At 40.7% G+C, this 22,294-nt stretch overlaps 1 protein-coding gene across 5 annotated transcripts in view; it reads left to right on the top strand.

Annotated features, from left to right (window-relative positions):
• The window catches only part of ST6GAL2 (ST6 beta-galactoside alpha-2,6-sialyltransferase 2), a 175,699-nt gene that overhangs the window by 128,531 nt on the left and 24,874 nt on the right, over positions 1-22,294 (top strand). The window contains exon 1 of one of the 5 annotated variants that reach the window (XM_033086637.1): positions 489-570. The exons of 3 other annotated variants lie outside the window; for them this stretch is intronic. In XM_033086637.1, the coding sequence (XP_032942528.1) occupies positions 538-570 (33 nt within the window). In that variant the 5' untranslated portion in view covers positions 489-537. Of the gene's footprint in view, positions 1-488; positions 571-14,017; positions 14,104-22,294 lie in introns of those variants that run through there. One more of the 5 variants, XM_033086653.1, reaches the window with a different exon arrangement.

Raw genomic sequence — 22,294 nt, 5'->3', positions numbered from 1 at the left:
CGGCGGCTCAGGAGAGCTCGAATACGTTCAGAGAGGCAACGCTTTCCAGGAATTTAAATGAGACCCTTTTTGTGGTTGCTTTTCAAGGCTGTTCTCTTAGTTCTATATTTGCTTTTGCAGATTGCTCTTATCAATAGTTAGGCAGCTGTGGTAGCGTATAAAAATCGATGTTCTCAAAGGAATAGAGAAAGTCTCGGCGAATTCACCTCTGCTAAGCGGTGTGGATCGCTTCTGTGGTCTCTTTTTATAATTTGTCGGGAATGTCATAGTCTCTAATGCCCAACTACCATTTCTAGTTTATTTTGCTATGGCAATGTGTTTCTTTTGGTACTAGAAGAAATTGGTTGGGTTACTCATTCAAGTAATTGAGTTGATAAGTTGGAGGAACGTTTAGTCACCTCATTTCAGATGTGGAGAGAAATGCTAAGAGAAAGACAGGAGGCAGCGGCAAACCTCAAGGTTTAGGTTTTTGCACATTTTAAAATTTGATTTTCCTTTTTCAGTCTTGCAAACTTTCTGAACTTTAACCCTTTTGCAATGAAACTTTCCAGGCGTGGTGTCTGCATCCAGGTAACTTAAATATATATATGTATGTATGTATAATAATTCAGCTGGTTTGGATAGTGTGGGGCTGTTTGATAGGGGGAAAGAATTACCACATTTTTTTTCCGTTTAAAGATGGAACTCTTGCAGTTTTTTGTTGTTGTTGTTTTGGTTTTTTTTTTAAGGGGGTTTTATTATTTATGTAAATCTGAAGTATGGTTTAGAGGTATTATTTTTTCATGGGCAGTTTCTGATTAAAATACTTTTTGAATGGAAATCCTGCCATGGATACCTGCTAATTTTGTGTGTATCTTGCTGAGACCATTGGGAAAACATGTGCTATTGGGAAAATATGTGCTATATTTGCTGAATGAGAAGCTGTGATAAAGGGTCTGAAGGTGAGGTTCTGTCTGTGTACTCAAACCCAAGGACACTCAACACTGATTTCTGCAGCTGACAACTTTGTAGACACCTCTGCTGTAGGAGGCAAGCTCATCTTGCTGTTTGCTGTGGAAGTGCTGGATTTTAGATCTTATAAGTGAAGACTTCAAACTATTTGTAGGCAGAAGTCTTCTCTGATTGAGTTTAGGATGTCTGAAACTCCTAGTGTGGTACTCAGAGAACCCTTTTCTGTTCTACACTTCATCTGGGCAGAGGACAGGATTTCCCAGCATTGTCCACACTGCCCATTCAGAGTTAGGGGATGTATACCAAATGTTAGAGGTTTGTTGCAAGGTTACAGAGCTCTACATCTATGGTTTGTTATGAGTTTTCTACCAAGGTTATGAAAAGAAAGGCCAAACAATAGGGAAAATGTTACAAAAACTTTTTAAAGGGAGCTTAAAGAGATGCTAGGGTTACATATGTAAACGTCATAGTAGAAAGATGTCACGGATGAAATTGTATGTGCATCTGATCTCTTGTTCTTTGGAATCTGCAAAATGATTGTTATATGCCCTCTTAGGTTAAACATAGACTTGTGCATAACTAATCTGGCAATTTGGTTTCCTGATTTAAAATCAAGAAAACAAAATTTTAAAATAACTGTAATACTACAGAATTTGTTTATTTCTTTAAATTGCAGATTAGTTAAATAAAGTAGAACAGCATCCTGGTGGTAGCATCCTAATAATTGCATTGTGAATTGATGCTGTGTATGCTCCTTGCTGCATAAACTGTTGGGGCATGCTGACTTTTACATGAGTTATTGGCCCATCAGAAATAGTATGCAAATCTCTCTGCAGTAATTTTCAGACTGTGATTTGGAAACTTCTCTGTACTTGCTAGGGAATTGGCTAGCAGTCTACAGAGAAGTACTTGGGCATATGGTATAGGCTCATTTTCCATGATGTAGCTACTAATGGCATTAAAATAAGCCAAAATACATTAAATACCTCTCTAACATTAATTATCTTGTTAAGAGTATGCTGGAAATACTATTAAAATCACAGATGTGTACAAAGGCTCTGTGATCAGTGTGAAGGCAAATCTGGGAATAGGGTCAGTGGGAAATCTGTTGATCTACAAACCTTTGCTAAGATGCTGTTGTTGCCACAAAAAAAATTGTTTGCTCCTGTGGCATTTTAATTTTGGAACAAAGACATAGGGACTCGCTTCAAGGAATGGAAAATCTGACTTTACTGCTACTTTTGTAGTGAAGGGATCATTTTTGTTGAGTAAGGCTGTTGGCTTCCTCAGCCTAAAGGTTTACAACCCTTAAATAGCTCTTCCTGACACTAAGCAGTATCCCTTTCATGTGTTTCAAGTGTGTTAGAAAGGCTGGCTGGCAACACTGGTACTGATGAATGAAAAAGAAATTTACAACATCAGATACTTTCTTTAAATTATTTCCCTTGTTGTTAGTTATTACCAAGCATTAGACTGCCACACTTGAATATAATTAATGTGGTAAATGGCTTATTAGGCACCATCTGAACTTTTGCCTTGTTTAATTATAGAAGCTTAGTGCAGTGGTCTGTGTACAATATTCACCCCAAATAATTGCTTTCAGACTTTTATCTGACTATGGTTATTTTTGGAGCAGCTGCATACATGGCTTGTCCCTGAACTTTGCACTTCTTAGGCTCTCTGCTGTCCTGACACTACATTTTCAATTTGCATAACTAAAAGCAGTGGTGTTTTGATTTTGCTGGTAGTAATTCAATCCATGACACAAATGGGAAAGTTGTAATAATTTATTTTTTTTCAAAAAATTTTAAATGGTTACTGAAGTTAAGAGTATTTCTTCCAGTGACATTGTATGCATTGAAAAATTATGTTAAAAGTGTGAAAGGAGTGGCATGAGAAATCAGCACCACAAAGGATTTACAATAAAGGGTTCAGATTCAGAAAGCCCTTTTTCATGTGCTTAATTACATGTATTAATTTCACAATAAATGCCATCTTCCTCTAGTAGAACTCATGGTGACATATTTAGAATGCAAGATTGTGTGAAAAGCTGAGTACAACTACCACATTATACCTGTAAAAAACCCTGATACTTGTGAACATTTTGTATTTTAGATCCATTTTTTTTCTAAGGTGCAACCATACAAAACTGATTTTCTTGATCTGTAACACTTCCTAAAAAAAGTAATGTTATAAAGAAATCCAGATTTCTTTTTATCTGATCCGAAAATTTTACACAGACTAGAATCAGTGCTTCAATAGTTGGCTTTAAGGGCAAAGCATGCCAAAATAATTCTGTTTGCTGTATGCATTTTTCAGAGATTGTCTCTTTCCAGAAGGATAAACACTTGAAGAGTTAAATATCAGGGAGCTGTGTTCTTGATGAGGGTCCTTGACCTTGGGAGCTTGCATGGGACAGATGCTCTGGCAGACCTTACTGATCTACGGACCTGCAAAGCTCTCTTTGACAGCAGTCACTTTGGAGAGGCCAGTTCTTGCATGCTGCTGAAGATGTCCAGAGGCTTGGAGGAGCTGGGGAGGTGGAGCAGAGCTTAGCTGTGAGGTGTGGAGGGCTGGATTGCTGTTAGGTTTCATTGGAGATGCAGCCATGCAGCTGGTTGTGTGTGTGTTAGCGCACTGTTCTTTCTGGAAGGTGTGCTTAAGAAATCTAAATGTAAATTAAAAGTAAATGTTATTCATTGCATAGCTCTGTGGTTGTCATCAGAGCTGCAGGTTTTGTACAGTTCTCTGTTTACTGTATTAAATTGTACAAATGCTATCCCGGAGTAGGGTGTTACATAGCTGGGTTGTGAAATGAGTGCTCTGAGGTAGGCACACAAAATCTTTGTAACAAGCAAGTGGCTGTTAAGTTTGGAAAGGAAAGTTTCTTCTTCACATGTGATATGTTTTTGGCTGGAAGACACATGGCCAACCAGATACAGAGGGCTTAGCAAGATGGGGAGATTTGTTCTGTCCCTTTCTGAATCCGTTGTGTCATTGATGGAGCCAGAGGTCTGGAGGGTGTTAAATTTGATGAGGTTTCCTTATAGGATCCTCAGTCTAAAGTAACTGTGCTAAGTTCTGTATTTAATTTTGGTAGTGGAATTGTCTTTCTGTCCATCACTGGAAGGACTAGTCACTGTCATATCAGTTTCTCAGCAAAAGCTCTGTGAAATACCAAGTCATATCTGCCCATTATGTTCTGAGTAAATACCTTCGGTGTATAAAAATGTAGTGATGTACTCTACAATCGCAGTCCAAAATGCCCTCAAACTTGGCATAATTGAGGAGTGGAGAATTTGCCATTCTCTTATGAGGCTGATGCCTAGATGAGAAAATGCTAGTTAAGAGTGCTGAAAAATCTGAAAAAATCAATCAAAAAACAATCTGAAAAATGCAGATATTTTATAATTCAGTATGTACAAAGCAGGAGGCGTTTGGCTCTGGACTGACAATGGAATATCGGGGCGTTCACCCTAACGCTGCATCAGGGAAGGGAGCTCAGTAACAAATGAAAGCTGTTACCATCTGATGGCTGTTCAGTCACCTGTGAAATGTGGTTTCTAATAGACAGGTTTCCACATCGCAGGAGCAGCAACCGCAATTAGAAGAGCAGAACCAGCCCCTTTGTCAGAAGCCTCATACATCATGCCTCATCTTAGCCTCAAACCGATCCCGCCAGTTAAGTGTTTCCAAACACAGCCCAGGGACCCGTGATTGCTCTGCTGCTGGAGAAAGAGCGTGTTTATTGTCGAAGCTGTTGGCCTTTCTCTCCTGGAAAGGCTTAATCTGTGCGAGCAGAAAAATAGTAGAGCCTACAGCAGCATCCATGAGGTCCTGGCTCCATGAGAATAAGTTGCTTGCAAAATGTTCAAAGGCTTCACTGGGTTTAGGATTTCATCCTGTCTAAGCATTGTAGAGGGCAGCCTGTATCTCCCAGTGAAGCTAACTAATCGTGTCCAGACGTGGTAGTAGTTAACTGACAAATTGGCTGAGAAGTCAGTGATTAATTTTAACAAATGAGTTTTCTTTGAATGCAAACTCATGCATGACAATTATAACAGCATGCCTATGATAAAATTAGAGATTTTTATTCTTTTAGCTTTGAATCTGCTTGTGCATGATTATTTTTTCCAGTGTCTTAAATCATCTGCTTTTTGTGGGGAGTATCACTGGGGGAAGGGGACAAACACACATAGAAAAGAAGTGCTCTTTCTTTCCCAAAATACCCTAAATGCCAATGAAACATTCAAAACAATTACAAAATTCCTTTTTAGTGCTAAGGAGTATTTAATATATCATACCATACATTCTGTAAGGCGTCTTCAGTGGACCACAAGTCTAATATCCAGTCCCATAAAACTAGTGAAAGGTTTTGTACTGCCTTTAAGTGGGCTCAGGGTCTAGACCCCAGTGAATCCTAGTTTGTGTTCTAGCTGCAGGCTCAATTTAACAGGAGACTGAACTTGGGTGGTAAGAAACATACCTGAGCTGGGTCATATTTTGATGTATTGTGGAATCTGCTTTTAAAATCAAGCCTGCTTGGGCTAAATATATTGAGGTGTTAGGGAGAAAGCATTAAGAATAAGAAGAGTGTAGGATGTTTTTGAATAAAGCAGTGTACACTGTGACTTTTTTTTTTCCCCTTCCAGAGATTGTGGTGCTAGCACAGAAATTGCATTATAGCTGCACAGTCGAGAAGCCCTCTTTCTTGAGAACACAAATGTGGTCTATAAGAAAATCAAGCGGTGACTTGTTCTTAGACATTTGACTTGGATACAATCTTGCAGATGGAAGGAAGTTTGTGATCCAACCACCTTGACTCCGCAGGCAGGTCTTTATTAGCACAGCTGAAGGGCACAGAGTATCAAGGGTGGCTTTGCACCCGTGAGTTTGCATGACTAGCAGCGTGATGTTGACATTTTCTTTATAATATGCCACCTAATTTTTGGAATCTTATCATTCACCCTTAAACCATATGTTCTGATATAAAGCATAGTTAGAAGGTCTATTTAGTGAAAGGCGAAGTTTTACTAAGTTTAAAAATGATTACTTTGACAAACTAGAGAAGAATGTGGCATTAACAAAGAGAACTCATTTTTCTTTTTCTTTCTTTTGTTTTTTTTAAACATGTGTAACTCTCAAGAACCCTTGGATTTAAAAGGCATTTAGAGAAAGACCTTTAGAAAAAATGGAAGTCTCTTTAAACATTGTTTCTTTCATTGTCTTGACAAACCTTGAAAAGTAGTTTCTGTGCCTGCACATTTCAGAAACAGTTCTTAGGGATTTTATTATGTGCTGAAACATATGTTTATAAAAAAGACTATAACCTGGTGGAAAAAGTGTCTTATAATAATAAACCTGTCGATGGGCCATATGCTGCCATCAGTATGTTAGAAAAAAATAAATTCTTCTACAAGTGCTAAGTAAGTTTACAGCCTGAGTGTTAAGTTAGGGTCAGACTGTGACTCGCCCTTTGTGGATTGAGAGGGGGAGGAAAGTGCCTGCAGGTCCTCCTCATGCTCTTTTCATTAGCTCCCAGGGAGGCAGGGGAGTCTGGACCTGTGAGAGACTGAGAAAAGTTCTCTTCCTGCAGCTTTTCCTTGGTACTCCACAGGTTTGTGCTGGCCCAGCACGGGGCTGTGGATTTTGTAAAACTTGACTGAGCATTGTGTGGCTTCTCCTGAAAAGAGACACCTCTGAGATGGATTATCTGCATTTTAAAGGACGGAACAGATATTTGAAGTTGGTACAAATAAAAGAGCTCTGATAAATCTTCAATTGGATAAGAAATGTGGAAAAAAACTTCTGTTCTTACTGTCTATTAGGTAGATAATTTTTATTGTATGGGTTCTTTTCGTGATTATAATGCCAGTTTTGGTTCTTAATGTAGGGGTCGTGGTCATTGCAAAGTCTTTTGTTTTTGAAGAGCAAAAGTAAGATGCAGAAGGTCAAAGGATATGTCATTCTTAAAAGGCACTTTCTGTGTGGGATCAATGTTTGGTAAATGTCAACACTTTTGAGCCTATTTTACTTAGGATTCACTTGCATAGCTCCTGTGAATGGGAGTCATGCATGTGTGCGTCTCAAAAAGAATAGGTCTCTTTGTGACACTGTTTCCATGCAGAAACATACTTCACTGGGAAGTGTTTTAATAGCCCAATGTTTCCCACCACTAGTCAGCTGTGCACTGCTTGTTTTCCTGGCAAGGTAGCAGGTGATAGTCATTGTCAAAGGAAATATCAAAGACTTTGGAGAATCGTTTAATGTAGTTGGCCATGCTGAAAGCTGTGTCAAGTGATACATGTGGTTGCCATAGTATCTGTTATCAAAATCAAGATTGTGAACGGAACAGTCCCCATCAGGAGTGAATTCCTTAACCACGGCCTCTCCAGGGCTCATCAGACAAATTAAAAGTTTGCTCAGGGGGGCAAATTTGCTTCTTGAGGGCTGACATCTTCCCCCTGGCTGTTCCTGTCCAGGAGTTTTATGCCCTATGTTGTGCTTATATGTACAAGGCTCCTAGCCTAGAAGAGGGCCTTGGAGACCAAGAGAATGGAGCAGAGAGGGGGAATTTGCTGCAGTAGAAGCACCCAGACCCCAGCACGGATTCCACAGTCAGTGTGGAAATGGAAAATAGATTGAATCAATAACCCATGGAGGGAAAGGTTGAGAACTATGTGAATGTTCACTGAGAAAATTTCTTGGGTTCATCAGAGAGTAAGGCTAAGTATGGATTGAAGGAGTAGGAGGAGGACAACACTAAGGTGAGGAAACCATCTGTGTCTGGTGTTTGCTCACTTTTCCAAGAGAGGCACTTTGGTACTGGAATTGATGGGAAGCACCCCAGGACCATTTCTCTCCAACCTGACAGAATGTCTCCCCATGGAATCTCTAAAGCCCAGCCAAGTTCTTACACCCAGCTGGACCTGAGGGAAGAGTCCTGGGCTTCTGGGCTGCCTGCTGAGCCCAGCTGATGAGGTGATGGAGGAGCCTGCAATGGGCCAGGCTGGCTTGCCTGCGGCATGCGCAAGCCAACACATGGTGTTAACAACTGCAGCGCTCAGAGTTCACACAAACCCACATTCAGTAATAAAATAGCCTGCAACTAGTCAAAGGCACCAGTAGTAGCCAAGCAAATTTGGAATATCTAAGCCAACCATTTTTAAGTTATGGTGAGCCAAAAAAATTAGGGAACAGTCCAAGAAATGGAGAACACCTCACTTTTCAGGAACTCTCATATCTTCAAGATGCCTTGGCTGATCTACCTCAAACTTTCCGGAGGAACTTTCCTTGGCATGAGACCACGGCTCTGAAATTTCATGTGACTGGGCTTTACTTTCTTGAAGTTATGAAAGTTAAAGCCAGTTTGTTAAAGCAAGCTAATCTCTCCATTAGAAATGTTTGTGTGTAGTTAATATTCATTCCATTGTCATTGTTCACTGCTTGTTCAGACTGATTGTATTTTTTGCTATTTATTGCAGATTTATTTTTTTTTTAAGGATAAATTCAGAGCAATGTAGGTTGGATCCAAAGTGTGCATAGCTGACTATAGGCACATGTGCTAAGGCAGAAGCATTAGCCCTGTCACTGGAGGGGAAGGATTTGTACTTGGAGTCCTACTCCCACTGTACTGCCACTGAGAGCTTTTCTGCTTTGAGAGATCACTATTTAGTACAGCTTTTCCCTCTCTGCTCAGTAGAAGAGAGTATCTCTGTTGGCCTAGTTATACTGTCACCTCCAGGCAAAAAATGTTTCTGAGTGATGGCCAGCTTGGCATTTAGAGTTTCCCTAGTGGCAACTCCTGCTGTGGAAAGCTGTGAGGGTGGCAGTGGCCTAAGATGGGGATCAGTATTCTCCATGTGTGCTTTTGAGCTGCTCTTCATTGTGTCTGAAAATCTGTAGGCTGAAATGTCTAGCTTTCAAAATTGCAAGATTTCAGATAGGCATTAGAAAGCAGAGAAAATGTTTGTGGGCCTGCAAGTGCCTTTTAGTTTTCAAGTTGGAGGCACCTTAGGAGTGACTTCTGTACAGGGGTGGGACTTGGTTGTGCACCACCCCTTTCCTCTGCTCTGACTGCTGTTTTATCAATGATGTCAAGACCACAGCATGCTATTGCAGGTACTTGCTATTGTTGGATGGAGCCAAACGAGCAAAGGTCTCTAAATATGCTGTATTTCAAGACGTTGAATTAGTTTGTCTTAGCTGTTGTATAGACAGAGCAAGCAGGGCTGGAACAGATGTCAGGTTGGAATGAGCCCTCACCCTGAGGCACGGTCTGAGAGTGTTTGAAGTCACTGCTTGTCTGTATTTTTCTTTCTGGGGCTTAAGTTATAAAGCCCCAGGAGAGACTTGGCAGAAGTCAGGAGGTGCTGCTCCTGAAGGGAGAGGGTGCTGTGCATCACTGTTTGGTAGGGCTGTCTTTTAGGCAGGATCACTGAGCACCTGCTGAACTCGGCAGTGGATGAAGCCAGGAGCTGCTCTGTGTGTCTGTGCAAGGCCAGTCTTTGTCCTGTTTGCCATCTGCACTGCTACTGGCTAGTAGCTGTAGCAGAGGGCATTCCTGCTTCTTGCTTAACACCCACACCAAAAATACAATTGTTACAGTGGTTTATTATGGGTTAATTCCTATAAAAGGGTATCTACATTAAATACTGATCAGTAGGTTTTCTTTTTGCTCAGGCCTTTTGTTATTAGGAGCATTGAAAAACACCAAGAGTCAGCTAAAAATCAATGTGTCTCTATATAGGCAGCCACTGAGAAGAGTGCAGGGTGCAGGTAATGTGATCACAGCTATTTAAACCAGTGATCAGATGCACCACTACAGTCTGCAAAAGCTTCAAGCAGGAGAGAAACCCTATGGAAAACTCCTGGACCATGGAATTTTGATAACTAAGTCTTGCAGTCTTTGAAATATATATTACTCTTGCAAGGTCATCATGAGATAAATAGGGACTGTAGCACTAGGTAGAGCATACTGTACATGTGGAACTTTGCTTCTGTCCTGTGTGACATTAGGCTCTTTATTTTTGTGAAACAATGACTAGTTGCAGTTGAAAGTGCCCTGGGAATTCTTCAGGTGATGGTAGCACCAAAACCAGAGCCATCAAAGCGGAAATGCAAAGCAAAATGTGTAGGTATGAGGATGGATAATTGACTCCTGAATTAGCTCAGATATATATTGCTGCATGGCACTGGAGTGCCTGCATAGTGACTCTCTGCATGATTTCTTCAGTAAGCAGGGCCTCGAAGGAGGAGTTCACCTCAAAGAATTTTTATCTTTTTGGTATTTCTAGAAATAGTATGTCTGTACTTTTCAGGCTGCAGAACTGCAAAGCTTTGAGTTACTACTGGTGCTGCTCCATCCTGTGCTCCCAGATGAAAGTTTCCAAGGAGTGTCATAAACCCATTGCACAAGCTGAGAGAAGGAATAGAAAACTGCAAAGCCTGTAATGCTGCAATATTATAGTATTGTCTACTGCTGCAATAACCCTGCTGTGTTTGGAAGGTCTCGGGCATACCAGCACCATGGTTAATCAGTCAAGCAGCCAATAGTAATTCATAGCTTTGACTGCTGAGAAATTCAGCGTGGCTAAGATAGACATCTGATCCAGCTCAAGAAAGTAAAGGCATCTTCACACAGCAGTTTGCTTTTTGACTGAGATGCTTTCACCCTGTTTCTGAATGTTCTCACTTATTTTCTAAAGATTAGTTTTTAAAATATGACACTTTAATTAAAATATTCCCTTAAATCCCTGATGTTAATTCCTTATTTACTGGTTTTTAACATTTTAAGTAAATGAAGATGAAATGCTAACAGACAATAATACAACCATGCAAGGGCAAGAAAGGTGTAAGATGGACACTGGTGGGGTTTTGTGATTCAAAACTTATTATGAGCGCTGACTCTACCCTGTAAGTATGTGTTATAGAGTGTGAAGTCTTCCTTACCTTATCACTGAATTAAAGTCAGCCTCTTTATATGTAATATTTCCCCTCAATTGTTTGGAATTGGTTATAAGGCAGAAGTGTGGTCAGTAATAGCAGATCAACAAGAGAGTTCCTCATTATCTGCCCAAGTTTCTCAGGAAGTAAAATTCAATACCACATCGTTCCACTGTGCTTTAAGGATATAAACTGAAATTGAATTTTTCATTCACGTTTCTAAACAAAAAAGTTACATTTTTGTTCTTTGAAATGCAATATCTTTTTAAGCAAAAGATTCCCCTCATTTATTTTCTACTGATCAGAAGTGAGGTTACAAAAGCAGGCAGTTGCAAGTCCCCTGTATGCAAAGTACTTAGGGAAAATGTCAAGTGACTTGGAAACAGGCATGCTAAATAAAAGTGTCATCAAGAGAAAGAGAAATTGGGTCAAGATTTCTAGCAGTGTGACTGGTTCATAGGTCTTGGAGTTCAGAATAGAGGTACTGCTTCTGAATTCTGGAAATCAACGGGTGATTATAGTGATATGGTGATGCCAGAGCAGACACACCACTGTAATCTGGAGTCATCAGTCACTGGCTGAAATGCTGGAGAAATAGTAGCAGTAGAGAAAGCACATAGAGTATAATAAAACATTTATTTTATTAACAATATTATTTTTCCAAGAAAGACAGTGATTTTAGAGAGCTAATATCGTATACTGAAAGTCTGTTTTTTCTCTGATTCTATGATACCTAAGCCAAGTGAATCGATTTTAAACTGAAGTGTGCCTGTTTTGTACAACAGTGTGCTTGGCAGAAAAGTGATGTATTAGAATTCACATAAACTTGGGCTCTTCAGCTCCTGGAAAGGAGACTATATGTTGGAAACATGGGCTCCTCCACAGTGTGCCCTTGGGCATGTTCTGTTTAAGTGTCTTGAAAAATACGTGGTTATTCCTCATGTGCTTGTCCACGCTCAGTTTGTTTATGGAGACTGTGACATTTACAGTATCTGCAGTCTGGAATGCTGCTTTTGCCATAGCTTTTAATGATTATCTCCTTTTACTAAAAAACCCCTAGGAGATCTAGGCAAGGCAATTGCATAGAAGACTTAGCAAATACAAATTGTTAACTGCATGTGGTGGTACAGTTAGAAGACACTTTAAAGAAATCAAACTTGCCATTAGCCTGATCTGAACCTTACAAATTCTTCTCCTTTTATTTTTCTTCCCTCATGGTATAAAAGTCTGCTCATTCTTTAATCAGAAATGATTCAGACCTGAGGGACACTTGTAATTTGAAAGTAATTAGTAAATAAGTCAGATAAATACTATCCATTGAGATTTGTGAAAGCACATTGGATAGAATTCTTAAAGAGCTGTATCAAATCTGAACAATTAAAGTTTAAAAAAATTATCTCTAGTTAGTATGATAAGTCCATTTCATCGTAATTAATTCACTGTTAATAGTTTTTGCTGCTTTTGGAGAATCTGAAGAGGTTTAGGAATCTGAAAAAGTAGTTAAATATAAGAAAATCTGTAATAGCACAGCATCTTTAGACTAAATTTTGACAGTATCCAGATTCTGACTTGCAGTGAGATCTTTATGGTGTGGAAATGCCCTAAGTAGGATTCTGGGTGCAGAGATCTGAACCTCAGATCTGTGGGTCTGAGTACTCACTCCTCCCCATCTAACTTGAAACAATATTTCTCTTGGTTCTTGTAGGGCATGACATATTGTCTGCCTTCTTGAATAAGAAAAGTTCAGTGGTGTTCATTTTCTTATACTGAAGTCAAAAAGCCCAGATTATGTGGCTGTTACTGTTCACAGGTTTGGGCTCTTTAAGTGGAAAAGCAGAATTTGAGGTACAAGATATGTTTGAATAAATGTGGTTTGTAAGTAGACTGGCCAACAGCTGTTCATAAATTCATCTTAAAATCTTTATATACCTCTACCCAAAAGTCACATCAGAATTGTGAGGTGCTACAGAATTCTGCTGTAGTTTTGCATCAATGCACTGGTGGGGTAATGGAAGCACACAGAGTTCTGCCATTACTCCCTGGGAATAATAACCTGATGTCTCTCATGACCCTTCAGGGTCTGTTAGATCTGATGGTTTCACATTTGGAGGGTTTTATAATAAAAGTTACTACTACAGTTACTGGAAGTACTATGAAATTATATAGTGCATGAAAATGCATTAAAACATATATACTGTCCCCATATAGATTTTCTTCTGCTTTACTGGAATGGTAAATTTGTTTTAACCAATTCACCCAACCAGATCTGATGATCGATAAGTTTACTACTAATGGGAGGTGTCCTACCAGATTGCCAGCACCTTGCTGTACTGCCTCATGTCCAAAAACTGATTTGTAAGAATTTTACTCTTTTCCTCAGAGCAAGCACAACAGACTGTTTTGCATAGATACTGAAATTTTGAAAGAGTTTGGAGCAGACCGAATGCAGCTGAACACCAGAACAAGAGTCTTGTCACTGCTTGACATCATTTCTGATTGCTACTGATATATGTATTTGCATTTTTACACTCGTCTTTAGTATGAACTTCAATGCATTTTTCTCCAACATTGAAAAAAACCCAACAAGCCAGACTGATGAAAGTAGGAAAATTTTGCTGTCCTTGCAGTCATCCTGTGTAGAATAGTCTATATCTGCTATAGAAGTTTTAACTGTTTTAAACATCTCTACTAACATGCTGACTAGAAGTAGAGATGTAAATCAGGAAATAAGAGCAAAAATCCTCAAAATTTTTGAAACGTTAAGCATTAATTTTTAGATCAGACTAACATTTTTCCCCATTTATTTACTGTCTGAATGGGATAGAAGGCAGACTAAACCCTATCAGCAGAATATATTTGACAGGACTGGGTGTTACTGAGGAATCAATCTATGTTAAAACAAGGATTTCTTTTTCAGATCAGTTGCTTTTCATGTTGGTAGAGAAAATCATCTTCTGATTGACTTAGGGCAGTGAATTGGCTTTATTTTATTACTTGTGCCTTTAGCACTTAAAAGCTGCAGGCAAGGGTTGGGGTTGTATTATCCTAGGAAAGGGTCAAAATCACATAAATGTTTAATCTCCACCCTTGCAAACTTTTTTCCTAATTCTCCCAGTTGGCTTGAGTGTTGCCAGTTTCCTGGGAAGGGCACGAGCCAGAAGAGAAGCAAGGACTGTCTCAGAGGAGGCTTCCCAGGAGAGCAAGCAGGTGGGTTTGCTAGGGCAGTGGGGACACCTAGTCCTTGTCACAGGTGTGAGGGGGGGTCTGTTTGAGGAGAGGAGAGGATGGCTACGCTCTGTGCTGGGCAAGGGGATGTGCTTCATCAGCACCATCTCAGCAGATGCATCTGCATCCTCTAAACAGACTGGCAGGGTTTGCATGTCTTGGCTACTTAAAAGGGAGTCTTAGATGGAGGGCTTTTTAATGAAATCTGTAGTATTTCAAAGGCCTTCCTGTTGGCTGAAAGCCAAGAAATGCATAGCCAGCATTTGAAATACTAAGAAATATTTTAATGAAAATTTTGATTATCCCACTTGCTGAGCAATTGAAGGAAGGGAATGTGTTACATATGTACTGGTTAGCTTCAGGTTTTAAAGTCAGTATTTTAATTGAGACTTTACTTTAGAGATAAAAGGCACCATAAAAACCTCCTCCAAGTATCTTGGAAAGTAAAGTATTTACTCTTTCACAAATTAATCTATAGTAGCCCGTAGATCTCAAAATACAAGGTTTTAGGGTTTGTTGTCTCTTATGATGGTGAAAATTACCATCAAATGGTAATTCCACAGTTACATCCAACTGAGGATGGTCTCAATCTTATCCTTCTAATTTTTATAACAAAAAAAAATTAATGTAAATAATCTTGAGAGCTAGTCAGCTCTGTCCTGCTTCTCACTAACCTCAGTTTCTCATTGTTTTAATGGTGGCAGAGCTTTCAGAGAACCTAATGGTTTTTTGTGCTGCCTTCCATCTTGTAAAAATCAGTTGTATTTGTAGGGAGTGAATAGGAAGTGCTGGGGGAGAAGACTCCTTGGTTGCTGCACATGGTATCAGTGATGGACAAAGGGGGAAGGAATGAAGCACCCAGCCAACAGCCTTGGCTTGTCACTGTTGCTCATGCTGGTTTCATGTTGGTAGTTGATGGAGATCCTGTTTCTCTGTAAAATTTCCAGACAGACAGGATTCAGGTTCCAGTGGTTCATGTCAGGTTAGAAACAGCTGTATCCCCCACAGAAGAGATTTCTGTTGACCTAGTCATTGTTTGAACTAATTTTGCCCACGGCCATGCATGAAACAGTGCCAAAATGGAGAGAGAAAGAGGGGAGGAAAGAATGCTAATACCACTTCATTTTGTTTTAGGAAGCCAACCAAAATATCCCAGCTAGTGTAGGTTGGCTTATTATCACCATAGTCATGTTAAGTACTAAAATATACAAAAAAGAGGGGGAAACTGTTTCAGTCCAGGAAATTTCATTTTTAGATTGTAATGTAACAAAGGCTAAACTGACTTCATCCTTCAGTTTGGCAAGCCTTCTTCCAGGGTAAAATTTTTAATGCAAACTTTTAGACTAAGGCAAATAAGCACATAGAAGGCATGTTGTTTGTATGTATATATACATGAATATACAGAAATGAGATGTTAACAATGATAATTTTCTAAATATCCTCCTACAATTACTTTGCTAGCATAAATAAATGGGAACTGGCACTGAGATAGAGCTGAGAAATGGGGAACAATTTGTTTAACATTGTTCTATATTAGAGTTTTTAAACCAGGGCTGAATTGTTTGCTTTCTGGAAAAAAAGTAAAAAGACAAACTAATAAAGTCTAATAAATAGGTTAGTAACTAAAAGGAAAGCAAAACAGTGCCCACATTGTTAGAAACATACAGTAAGAACAGACTTGGCAGATGTAAAATAGGCTACTACATAGAGATTTGGATAATCAGTATATCCCAGAAATGTTGCTTTAGAGTGGGAAATCAAAATTCTCCAATCGCTTCTGCCTAGAAGAGTTACTGAATTTGGTCAAGTTTTTTTGTGATGGGATTGAAACAGGTCTTTTGTAACTGTACTCTCTGTTCATGTGTGTGTTAGTATAAATGTTTCCTTCTTTAAAGAAGCAATTCAGATTGCCCTTTTTTAGGGCAATTACTGCTGTGTTAAGTTCAAGTAATATAGCATCTAAAAACATTTATGGAGCAAAGAAAAGAAGCCTTTTATTCTAACCTTGCCAAGAGCAGAAATAAAATGAGCTGTTGTGCTGGAAGTGTAGAACTGCATGAGGATTTGTAACGTCCTATTTCTCGTGGTTTAGTCTTGTGTGCAGCCTGAGATTTGTGTGATTTAATGAGACTGTGATTCGTTTATCCTGTCAAGCTTTAAATAAAAACCCTCAAAGCACTTCCTTCCTTTTTTGAATTATGTGTTTTTGCAAGTACGGTTTCAAAAGCTGTCCCTTAAAAAGAGGGAGGGGACCCCAATATAGTTATGTATATTGGCTGGATTTTTTTAATTCTGTTTTATTAGACACTGAGTTGTATTATCCATTTCTCTATGCCTCTCTGTCTTGTTTTGGTGCATTAAGAAGTTCCTGCCATCCTGTTCAGTTACGCATGAAAACAGGACATAAGCACAGGCTGCTCCTGGACTCTACTTTTGCTGGGAGGAATGGGTTTAAAACCTTATTCTGTGAGTGAGGAATAAGTCCCACAGAAAGCCAGGCTGTGCTGAAGATGGGCATAAACTCCTGCTTGTATTGTGTGTCCTCAGGCACTATCCGTACCTGTATTTTGGAGCTTCCCTGCATGGGGTGTGAAGTAACATTCGCAGGGGAAAATATGTGCAGCTCTCTTGGGTGCTGATCATTGCAAAGCTCAGTGTGAAAGTGCCCTGGTGCAAGGGCTGTGCTCCACCTGCAAGGAGCAGGATCAGTGGTCCAGGGTCCCCTGTCCCTGTCAGGGAGGGCAGGAGGCAGCACACTGACCGGGGGGAAAGACAGAGCATGAGTCCTGCCACTCACCCAGGCTTCCCATCTGCTGAAGGAGCACAGCAGCCTCTTTCCCATCTTGGGAGGAATAGGGTGAGGTGCTCAAGTCCAGAGCCTTCCCTCAGCAGGAGCAAGACTCTCATGGTGCTTCCCCAAAGGGAAGGATGTGATCGTTCTGGTGGGAGGAAGTTTTTGCTTCCAGTTCTCATTCCTGTGGTGCTGAGGTGTCACTGCCTCTCTGGCAGGTGTTGTTTTGCTCCTCCACTAGCACTATGGGTGTAGTTTATTTTCAGTCTCTCTGCCTTCCTGCCCTCTGAGCTGCCCTGCAGCCAGGCTTCCTTCTCTTCTGGCCCAGTGCCACAACCTCCCCCAGCCCCTGCTTCTTCCTCCCTGTGTTGGTGTACAACTCATTTCCTCGTCATTGACCTCATTGCAGCAATAAAACTAAATACCTTAATAAAGTTTTTATGTACATGTGGAGGATGCACAAGTAAGTGATGGCCATCAGTCTGGTCACCCTGTTTCCACACTTTTGTCTCCCAGTCAGCTTGATGTCTCAGTCTGCACAGCATTCAGCTTCTTAGAGCCTTCATGGTGATCAGATCCCCTGGGAATAACTGCAGTTCCTCTGCAACCTGCAGTTTGTGAGAGGGAGGAGAGCTGCACAAAGGTAGCACAGAAAAACCACATGCAGCTCTGTGGTTTGATCTGCAGAGGAACTGCTGAGGTGTAAGGGTGAGCCTGCTGGGATGGTGTTTGGTTAAACCTAAATCCCTCCATGACTATGCTGTGGCATACTGAATTTCACTTCGGAAAAGTGGCTTGCACTGTCTTTGGATATTTGCAGTAGTTTTATATTGGTGTAGATATGAGGGGATTTTTTTTTCCCTGCTGTTTGGATCAAGAGACAGTGCTGTAATAGCTGAAATATAACCAAAACCCATCCAAAACATCCAGCTGGTAGATCTGCAAGGGCAGTAATGATATTTCATCTGCTTTATGTGTGTGATGCATGCTAGGGACTGTGGCCAAAGCGGTGATTTCTGCTCCCATGTCCTATGGTGGAAACAAGCACCACCGGCATTCACAGCAACTTGAAGCAGCCTTGAACCTTTGCATCTTGCTGTGAACAGGGCCAGGACACAGCAAAGGTGTGGCAAGAACAAATGGCAAAAAAAGGAGTCAGGAGCAGATAAGGCTGAGTGCAGGCAGGACGTGGCTCTGTGAGGCACTCCTGGAGAGGCTGGGGGCGTGATTTGAGTTATGCTGTGAAAACTGCTTGTCTTCACACAATGGTGTGACATTTTTTTCCCCTTTGTAGTTTTGATTAAAGAGCCTGGAAGTGATTTACACTGAAGTTGTACTGAATTTCATGAGTGGTATGTAGTACATTTCTATAGAGACCCTCAGAATAAGACAAGACTGTGGTCAGCTCATAACCAGTCTGAAAAAGCAAGAGAGGTTCAGTTGTCTCCCCTGACCTGAAATTTGTGAGGAAATCCTGGCTAGAGGAGTGAATCTCAGAGCATGTCAGAGTGAGAGCTGTTCTCATGGCTCCTGAGAAAAGCTGCTGCAGGTTGTGCAGGTGGAGGTTGACCTGCAAGGTGCAGTCAGTCACAGGGAAGCCAGGTTCTCCCTGACCATTGCTGCTGTGTTAAACATTTCCACTGGTGGTGGGAAAGTCTGCGTGGGAAGGATCAGAGCTGGCTATTTTTACTTGCCTCCTTCAACCCACACTCGGACAACCTGTATGTGGTCTGTGGGAAACTGATAGCTGGCTTCAATGCCAGGAAGCTTGAACTTGATGATGGAGCATGGAGACTAGATATCAGATGCATAGAAGATAACTTTGACCTTCCACTAAGCCCCAGAGATCGCTGCATCTAAGCCTCCGTGCTCCTACGTAATAATCTAGGACGCGTTCCTTGGCAGAAACCCCACTGAGCATTTCTCCAGCTGCTGGGTTGCCAGCTTGAGTGAGTTTTACTGCAAGTTTCACTATATTTGGCAATTTGCTTACAGCCTAAGCTTCTGGAAATGGGTCATTAGTAAAAATAAATAAATTTTTAAAAAGTTGCTTCACTCCCACTCCCTTAACTTGAAATCCTAGGTTTTATCAGAGGACGTAAGAACGGGCACACTGCCTGCCTGCGTCCTCAGAAGCAAGAACCTGAGACTGCTCCTTCCAAATGCTCTGACTTGGGACACTTTGCTCACATTTAGTAGGTGATTCAGGTTAGCAATACCATTATTTGAATACCTCCCAAGGAGTTTTCTCTAAGTAGATAATTAAACATAGGTTTAAAAAGCAATATTGGGAAAAAATAATCCTACTTCAGATTTCTCGGGGTGTTTTTTCTTTATTTCAGAAGACAGTTTCTTAGGTTGCTACAAAAAATACTGAATGCAGCTTGACTCCTCTGAAGGAAAGAGCCAGATTTATCGGGACTAACAAGGAAGTTGTCCAAAAGAGATTCATTAATTAGGAGGCCTAATCAGAGCCAATAAGACAAATGTGCTGGCCATCCACAGACTAATATACATCTTTTGGCAGTCACCACTCCCCACAGGCTTGCCTGTCTGTTGCTGCCTACTGTATGGCTTCCACCGCAGAAATGATGTGATAACACTAAAACCAATTTGGCACTTTCCACATGAGAGGACGAGTGTATTCCCCACCCTGCAAATGCAGCCTCCAGCTGTCTTGCCCTATGCCAGAGGTTTCTTAATACTCTGGAATTAGCTGACTAAGAGATGAAGCAAACTAAAGGAGCATTTGCTATCTGTTCAGGCTGCCTAAGCTTTCCATCAAATAAACCTTGGTCTGATTCTCAGCCTTTTGGGAATGGTTGCCCACAGCTAACATTTGCTACCCCAAATAACCCCGTGGTGACCTTCCCTGCAAAGCTGCAGCCAAGAAAAACCCTATTTAACATAACAGTGCACATCTTAGCACATCAACTTGAACCATCCTGACCTCTGAGCTGCCAGGGTCTGTACAAATTAATTTTAACAATAGACAGTGTTGAAAGGAAGGAATGTTTCAAAGGAATTAAAAAAATCTCCCTTATCCATCTCTTCTCATTTAAGAAATAGTCAGGAGGCCTACTTTAGAAAAATGAAAAGTGCTCCTTGTTGCAAAACAATGGGCTTTATAAAGGGAGGGGGAACTCTTTGGTTTCTTGCATCTTAGCATCACAAGATGAAATTTCCCACAAGTGGGTGCTGCTTCTGGAAAATCAGCCTTTAATTTCCACTGGGGAATTGCCTTTATTTCCTGGGATGCCTCAAAGACACCATTGGGATTTGCCTTTTTCATAGCTGCTGCTAATACTTCTATTAAGCAAATAAGTAAGTCTTTTCTTTCTGCCCACTTCACTGGTTTGTACCTTGCCTCATGTTTTCCAGGGCTTTTGTGTGAATGACCAGACTGGGAAAGGAGAAAAGCCATTCTCTATATGGTTGTTGGAACTTAAATCAGTTAATGATTGAAGGAGCCCATCAGAAGGGAGACACATAGGAAAATGAGATCTTCAGCCTCTGGGGCAAAACAGTCTTATCACTTCTGCTGAAGAGGAAGCTGGGTTGGGTTAAGTCTCAGTTGTTTTCCCCAGGGTAGACTTATTCCTCTGTTCCTCCTCTGCAGCAGCTTTGATTCCAGCAGTCTGTAAGTAGGGAGGATTATTACAGTAGGGGGGTGAAGTTGGAGACAATAGGAAATGCTAATGATAATTTTAAAACTTGTGTAGAATTGCTTTAACAGTTTAAAAGCTGTATGTAGAGTATAGATAAAAGAGATGGAAGCTTATTCCTGAAGCATCCAGTGGACTTCAGTAATTGCATCCATGAAACCACCTCTTTTTATTTATTTAGCCAGTGTAATTTGTTGCAATCATCATTTCTGGTTTCCTACACAAATGCTTTTCTCTTTGCAATTGAGATGTGCTGCTGAAGGCAGCACAGGGCAGGAATCCAAGTGCATTCCCAGATGGGGCTGAGGAAGATACCCCCTTGTCCAGCAGAGGGGTCTGCTGCCAGCAGCAGGGTGGTGGGGAGCATGTGGAAGGGCTGCCCTCTCCTCCCAAACGTTTTCAAAACCAGGGACTGTGAGGTGTGAGAAGCACACCTCAGCAGGGGCTGAGGGGGAGAGGACTGGATGTTTAGTGTAGAGGGAGATAAGATAAACTGATATTTCTCTGAACTCAGTGCAGCTTTTGACACAGCCCTGAAGATCCTGTGAGGTTGTAGAGGTCCTCTTGCAACTAATACAGTAATGACCTTGAATTTGCTTCCAGCTCAGCTGTACTGCTGGAGGACAAGGCATTTCTTGTGTGCAAAAAAAACATTGAAGCACAGAGATTTGCCTGCATAGCTCCAGTCTTCAAGAGATTTGGGTATCCTGAGGCCCCACTTGCAACGAGGAATTGCAGATAAGCTTCTGCAGTAGTTAATGTATAAAGTTTTTTATTTATTCTCACTGGAGCCTCTTCTTTTACTTGTAGTGTTGACAAATATACTATTGGATGCTGGTTTTTTGTTTTACATGAGTAATTTTTGCTGCACAAAGAAGCTAATCATATGCATGTTTATATGTGCATGCTGAACAAGATGAGTGTGCTTTCATGACATAAGTGTTGTGGAGGGCTTGGGGGGGGGCGTGGCAGATATTTGTTTGCTTTAATTTTAAATTAATTAATAATGCATCTCAGTCCTTTTTCAGGTTGTAACCTGAATACTGAGTCTTGACTTTTTATGCTGAGGCAATCTGCTGTGCCAAACAGATATGATCACAGAAAATTAGAAAATCATAGTCTCGTGCCTGAATTAAGGCTAAACCTTTCTATTTCTTAGCAACCTCTGGTTATAAGATACAGCAAAACTTGAGGGGGAATGAGCAAATTGTAAGGTTGTGTTATAGATTAAATTGTGTCTGGACTTTCTACGTGACTCAGTGGAAAATATTAGTGACCTCTTCCTTTATGACTTTGGCTTCCTGCAAGCTTATCTGTTAAAAAGATCATGCGACATGCTTCCATTGCAGATCCTGTAAGAAATGTATATTCAGCAGGAGAAACATCTGACTGAGCAAAGACTAACTTACACAGTGGTTTGGAAGCCACATGTTGAAAAGTGCTGGGGAAACACATCAGGGAAAATGATAAAAAGAGATGAAAGCAGTTCAGATGGGTGAAGAATGCTGATTTTAAAATGTGAACCATCTGAACACTCATGAGTGGGCAGGTTGCAATAACTTCAGGGCAGACCTAACTTGCACAACAGCCATATACTGTAAGGCAACTCCCACAGGACATCACCTGCAGTGATTTAAAATTGGAAGGTGTGGGAGTGTCGAGGTACTGCAGAGAGCAATCTTGCAGTAGCAGAGTGCAAGTAGGAAATGGGTCAGTG

The sequence above is a fragment of the Catharus ustulatus genome, chromosome 2, assembly GCF_009819885.2.
Source record: "Catharus ustulatus isolate bCatUst1 chromosome 2, bCatUst1.pri.v2, whole genome shotgun sequence".
NCBI classification, from domain to species: Eukaryota; Metazoa; Chordata; class Aves; order Passeriformes; family Turdidae; genus Catharus; species Catharus ustulatus.
The sequence above is the reverse complement of the archived record's forward strand: the minus strand, read 5'-3'. Positions and strand labels throughout refer to the sequence as shown.